This window comes from Hemicordylus capensis, chromosome 15 (genome assembly GCF_027244095.1).
Source record: "Hemicordylus capensis ecotype Gifberg chromosome 15, rHemCap1.1.pri, whole genome shotgun sequence".
Classification (NCBI taxonomy): domain Eukaryota; kingdom Metazoa; phylum Chordata; class Lepidosauria; order Squamata; family Cordylidae; genus Hemicordylus; species Hemicordylus capensis.
In genome coordinates, this window is record NC_069671.1 from 18100711 (window position 1) to 18107410 (window position 6700).

Below are 6700 nucleotides of genomic sequence, written 5' to 3' on the forward strand. Positions count from 1 at the left end.
AAGGAAGAAACCCTCTCCTCTCCATGAAGCACAGGCTATTTTTCCCCCCAATCGCTAGGATTTTCTTATGTACTGGGAGAGCATTTAAGAGAGGCTGGAAATCCCAGATCGGACTGATGCGGGACAGCCTCAACCAACTTCTGTGAGGAGGACTGGGCCAAAGTTTTCAGTATAAGTTTGGAAAGTGGTGTGTGCACTCCAGGCCAAGCAGAGGCAGGCTGGGTGTGGGTGTGTGTGGATGTGTGATTTTGGACCCAGCTGAAAAGCACTAATGAGAAACCTGCTGGAGCCCTTCCAGACCTTCTCTCCATCCCAGTCCCACACTGCTTAGAGGCCTCCGCTCAGCTTTTTCTGTCTCTCCCCCCACCCCGCCCTATTTCCCCCTAGATTTGTGCCTCACGGATGGAGAGAGCGATTCGGAAAGCAAAGAGGACCCCTCGGAGGCCAGCGACTCCGGGAAAATCTCCACCACCACCGCCACCACCCCTCTGGCCGCCCACAGCAGCTCCTCAGCCGCTGGAGGAGGAGGAGGAGGAGGAGACCCGCGGGAGAAGAACCCCTCCTCTTCCTCCAAGGCGGCTCTCTTCCCCCCGGACTCGGCAGGCAGCCGCGAGGGCACCTCCAAGGCCGCCCCGGACTCCCGGCACAGCCCGGCCACCATTTCCTCCAGCACCCGCAGCAGCTCGGGAGGCGAGGAGGTCAAAAGCCTCCCGCCGCGGGAGGACTGCAGGGGTCTGCCCAAGGAGCCCTTCGCCCCTCTGACGGTCCAGACGGACAGCCCCGCCTCCGCCGGCGGCCACCTGGGCCCCGGCCACTTGCCCAACCTGGCTTTCCCGCCCGGCCTGGCCGGCCAGCAGTTCTTCAGCCCCTTGGGGAACGGGCACCCCTTGCTGCTGCACCCCAGCCAGTTCGCCATGGGAGGCGCCTTCTCCAGCATGGCCGGGATGGGCCCTCTGCTGGCCACCGTCTCCGGGGCCTCGACAGGAGTGACCGGGCTGGACAGCACCGTGATGGCCGCGGCGGCGCAGGGACTCTCCGGGGCGGCGGCGGCGGCGGCTCTGCCTTTCCATCTGCAGCAGCACGTCCTGGCCTCACAGGTACTCTTTTGCGCGCCCCCCCCCAAAAAAAAACCCCTCTCCCTTCCCCTCCCTGAGATCTCAGAGTCTGGGAATGTCGGGCCTCCCTGGGGGTGTCTTTGCCGGGATGGCCTCTCCTTTCCCTTCCCCGGGGACAGAGATAAGGGGTGGGGGGATGCTAGAAAATATTTGTGTGTGGCGTGGAGGGGGGGTCCTTTCTTTTCCAAACCTAAACCAGAAGTCACTTGTTCAAGACTGAAGCAGTTTTTTAAAAATATAAAGTTAATTTAATTCTGGTGCCATCAACACTCTTGTCCTTTTCGCTGCATGTTTCTGGCTCTTAAAGAAAGATCTGCTTGCTGTCCCATTTATACTCTCTTCCCCCCCCCCGCCTTACTTCGTGGTCAAAATGGGCCTTCCTAGACGCCCATGAGCAGGGGTGCGGGTCCCCCCCAAACATTTGTGGAGTGCCCCCTCTTTAACTGAACTCCCCGCAAGCCGAGAAGTCCATGTCTTCCCCTCCCTCCAAAAAGAATATTTCCTGCCCCCCCCCGCAAAAATAAATAAATAATGGAGTGAGATGTTTCTCCCCCTCAAGTTTTCCCTCTGCCTGCACCCCCTTACCCAGGAGAAAGTTGCCCAAGCGCTGCAAAGATTTATTAGAACGGATGTTTTGGTGGTAGAGAGAAGGGCTGGGAATTTGGCTCCTTGGGGGAAGATCTGCGTGAATGTCGACCTTCCCTACTCGCACAAGTAATGCTGTTTCATTTCTGAAGGGTGTGCATGTTGAACAACTCTGGAAGAGAATCAAATAACCATACATTACCCCCTGCCTATGGTTATTCATCAGAATGTGAAGTTGCTTGGTCTAGGGAAGGCAGAGAGAAGGGGGCAGCCTAGACATATTGCCTAGGCAAATGCTTCTAATCGAATGGCTCTCGAGGAGACTTGTGTAGGCCCGGCCCCGTTCTCATGGACCGAGAGGGCTGGAGATAGGCGGGCAAGAGTTCAGTTTTGCCAGCTGCGTGGGGTGGGGAGGAAGGGGGGGAGAAAGGCAAGGCGGATTCGCCTCCCCGCTTCGCTCAAGAGAGGTGTTGACTCCCGCGGCTGGAATGGCAGCCCAGGGTGCTCAGCACCTTGCGAGAGGGATGATTGAAAGGGGATCTAAAAGTAGCCTCGGCTTGGCCGGGGGCCCGCCTCGGCTTCAGACTGCGCGCTCAGCGCGCCAGGGTGGGAGCCAGAGGGAAGGAGTCTGGCTGGGAAAGGCCTCTCGGACTGGCTCTGCGCCCCACGTGGATCCGGGCTGCGTGCGTGCGTGTGTGTGTGTGTGTGTGTGTGTTGGTTTGCCCCAGCGTGCTTTTTGACTGTTTCCCAAATCCCTGTGTGTGTGATTCCCTGCACAACCCAGATGGAAGGGAAGGACGACCAATGTTTCTTGAGGGAGGGGGCCCACTGGCTGGGTGACAGCTTCCTCTTTGCCCCCCCTCCCCTTTCCACCTCCCCAACTCACTGCCCGGCTCCTGATGGGAGGACTCAACTCTGCGAGAGAGAGAGAGAGAGAGAGAGAGAGAGCAGCCCTCTGCAGGAGGCATTGCTGAAGTCGCCCTCCCCGCCCCACCCCAGTTGTGGCTGGACTACAAATCCCATCATCCCTATTGGCCATGGTGGCTAGGGATGGTTTTATTTATTTCTTTATTTCTTTGTTTTTACATTTGTATATCCCACTCTTCCTCCCAGGAGCCCAGAGTGGTGTACTACATACTTGAGTTTCTCCTCACAACAACCCTGTGAAGTCGGTTAGGCTGAGAGAGAAGTGACTGGCCCAGAGTCACCCAGCGAGTCTCATGGCTGAATCCTAGTCCAGCACTCTAGCCACTACACAATGTGGTTACACTACACCTCTTTTTGGGAGCTGGGCCGGAGTTGTGCAGTCCTGAGATAGCAGGGTGTGTATGTGTGGGGTGTGGGAGGGATATTTCTGAGCTATGGGAATGCACCCATGCCGAGAGGGTGTGTATATGGAAGTGTCTGTGTGCATGCAGAGCTTGTGATATTGTCTGCAGAAGATTTAGTGCAGGGTTGCACCCCTTTGGGACTACCAGCTGCTGTCGGACTACAACTCCCATCAACCCCAGTCTCAGTGGCCAGGGGTGATGGGAGTTGTAGTCCGATAGGGAAGCAGCCCTGAGAGGGGAGATTGTGTGGTGATGGTGTTTTGGTCTTCACTGGGTGGTGGGGGAGAAGGGGGGCGGGGGTGGGGGGGCGGAGCCCATTGTCACTCTCCCCCCAAGCCAGGCTCCTGAGTCCCAGATGAGCCCACCCGCCCACCCTGCCCCACCACCACCACCTCCTTGCCCACAGCTGACTGACTGACCACTGCTTCTCTTCCAGGGCTTGGCCATGTCTCACTTCGGAGGCCTCTTTCCCTACCCGTATACCTACATGGCTGCCGCAGCTGCAGCCTCCACGGCGGCGGCCAGCAGCTCCATGCACCGGCACCCTTTCCTGAGCGCCGTGCGCCCTCGCCTGCGCTACAGCCCCTACTCCATCCCGGTGCCCTTACCGGACAGCAGCAGCCTGCTCACCACCGCCTTGCCCTCCATGGTCAGCGGGGCGGCAGCGGAGGGCAAGACCTCCAGCCCGGCCTCGGGGGCAGCCCTGGACTCCAGCTCGGACCTCAACAGCCGCTCCTCCACGCTCTCCTCCAGCTCCGTCTCCCTGTCCCCCAAGCTCTGCTCGGACAAGGAGGCCACCAGTGAACTGCAGAACATCCAGCGCTTGGTCAGCGGGCTGGAATCCAAGCAGGACAGAGCCAGGAGTGGGTCGCCCTAGCCAGGTCCCCCCCACTTCCCCCCTCTGGGGCGGGGACCCCCGGGACTTTCCTCATTTCTGACCACTGGCTCGAACTCCGCACTGTCTCCCCCCTCCCTCTGAAGGGGGCTTCTCTCCGGCAAAGGTTGTAGGGGGTGGGTTGGGGTGGGAAGAGAAGACAAGGAGGGGGGAGAGAACTGGACAGAGGCGTTGCTGTCAGAAGCTGCTATTAACCAGACTGTGGTGTCCACTGGAGGGGGTGAGGTGGGGGTGGCCAGCCGGGAGAGGCCAGGAGGTCTCCTAAGCTGTGCACACAAGGGCGCCCCCCCCAAAAGGAGGAGACACAGAGAAGTGATGATCTGTCTACCTTCATAGAGAATTGACTTTGCATATCAGTTGGAAGGAAAGAAAGGAAGGAAGGAAGGAAGGAAGGAAGGAAGGAAGGAAGGAAGGAAGGAAGAAAGAAAGAAAGAAAGAAAGAAAGAAAGAAAGAAAGAAAGAAAGAAAGAAAGAAAGAAAGAAAGAAAAAGAATCCTTAATAGAAAAATGATTTTGCATATCAGTTGGAAAGAAAGAAAGAAAGAAAGAAAGAAAGAAAGAAAGAAAGAAAGAAAGAAAGAAAGAAAGAAAGAAAGAAAGATTGATTCTGACCATGGCCCTTGTCAGTCTGTGTGAATGTGCCCTTTTCATATTCCTGTGATGTGTCTATCAACTGCCATAGACTGTTTTTGCATGTACCTCTAGTCAGTCTACTTCTGTTGGATTTATTTTACAAATGCTTGCTTAAAATCCCAGGGAAGTTGTTTTTAAATCTCCGTTTGGCCCACCACCACCACCACCACCACCACCACCACTTCTGCCCCCCCACCCGCAACCTTTTAAACTATTATTGGAATGGGGGTGGTGGTGGTGGTGGTTTTCTTTTTGTTTTGTTGTGTTCTGTTTTATCAGGGCCATAGTGCCCTTAAAGGGCTGACAACTTTGGCCTCCCTTTCACTGCATATGCAATACCAAGGTTTAAACATAAGGAGGAGGAGGATAAAAAGTGGACACTATGGACAAAGTATTTATGTAATTAATGGATAACTTGTAAATACATGGCATATGAATACTCAAAATTAAATTTTAATTTATTGATATTGTACATATGTCTGTAAATAAGGACTGTCTTCTTTCTGGTTTTCCAGTCATTTTCATTTCAAAAGAAGAATCCCCTGGAAAGAATTTAAGCTTGCAAAGCAAACAAAAACCATCAGGGAAAACAAAACAAAAAAATAGTGTTTACACCTGTAATATTTTATTTTGGTTCACCATGTCGTCATGACAAAAAGTCATTTTTATTTTATTTTATTTTATTTGGGAGGGGGGAAGCATGCAAACAGACAAAAAATAATGATAAAAGGATACAAGGATTGTACAATAGTGTCATTGTTGATCTTTCCCTTATTCTAAAGTGGTAGCACCATCAGTAGAAATGGTTAAATAAATATGTGAATTAAACACCAGTACACTTCTGTAGTGGGTGTGTTTGTTTAATTTTTTTTTTAAAAAGCAGCTGGAATTTTTACCCATTTAAAAAATCTATATAATGTCCAGTTTTGTTCCCCGGATGCCAATATAAAGCCCCTCTCATGGGTTTGACTGTTGTCTAAAATATTGTCTGTTTGAAAAGAGTCCACCTTTCCACACTTAAAAGTCTGGTGCTGGTCAAACGAAAACACAAGGGGATATTTTGAGTTAGAGGACTGTTGAAAAGTTCTTAAGGGGTTTTTCTCCATCTCCCTTTCTCTGCCAAGAAAAGTGTCTTTAAAAATAATTGAAATTGATTATTTTTTAAAAAATTGAAATCTCTCTGGGCCTCACGAGCTACGCCTGGAGGGAACCTTTCCAGGTTTGGAGTGGAAATATTTAACTCCCATCTTCCAAGCCTGTATGTCCTCCCTCTGTATGATCATCTGAGCAAAAGAACAATCTGTAGAAACTGCAAGGACCCTATATAATTGCTGCTTCCCCCGAAAATAATGGCCCCTAGATCCTGTGTGTGCGTGCGTGTGTGTGTGTTCCTATCAAAGGTTTCCCACCTCTCACCAAATCCACCACCAATCAAAGCCATTTTAAAGGTGAATTATTTTCGTGGGAGTGATCTCAGGAACTCTTCATTAAAAGCAGGTTCCATTGTAACGAACATACAAACGCAATTATGCACTTTTAAAAAAGAAGTACATTTCACCGGGTCCAAGCAGAATTAACTTTTAGGAAAGTGGGTAGCTAGAGGACGTCCCACATGGAAAAATAATTATATTCCCACCTGGGCAATAATTATGTTTGAGAGTCATGCCAACTGAATTTGATTGCTTTATCTATACAGATGGATCGATATGGGGAAGAGGAGAGAGAGAGAGAGAGAGAGAGAGAGAGAGAGAGAGAGAGAGAGAGAGAGAGAGAGAGAGAGAGAGAGAGGGGACAGACGAATGGGATAGTATTAACCAATACACGAATGAATGAATATAATATAATATATATAATATGTGTGTGTGTGTATATAATATAATATATATATAATATGTGTGTGTGTATATAATATGAATGAAAGAGGGGGGAAAGAGTTACAAAAGGATTATTGACAACAGAGATTCAGCTCACAAGGTGGCAGTTAATAGTGTCAATATACAAAGGTATTTTTGGAAAGAAATCCAAGCAAATTGCAACCTTTATCCTCCTGCAAGCGATCTGCGCGGATCTTATTGGGGAGGGCGCGCAAATCGCCGCCACAGAACTGAAGCGCCCGGAGCCAGCAGGATTCCGCCTCTGCC

At 51.4% G+C, this 6700-nt stretch overlaps 1 protein-coding gene across 1 annotated transcript in view; it reads left to right on the forward strand.

Moving 5' to 3' along the window:
• The window catches only part of TBX3 (T-box transcription factor 3), a 16786-nt gene extending 11394 nt beyond the window's left edge, over positions 1–5392 (forward strand). The window contains exons 6-7 of the mRNA XM_053279842.1: positions 388–1097; positions 3468–5392. Coding sequence (XP_053135817.1) covers positions 388–1097; positions 3468–3908 — 1151 coding nt within the window. The 3' untranslated portion in view covers positions 3909–5392. The remainder of the gene's footprint in view (positions 1–387; positions 1098–3467) is intronic.
• The last annotated feature ends 1308 nt before the right edge of the window (positions 5393–6700 follow it).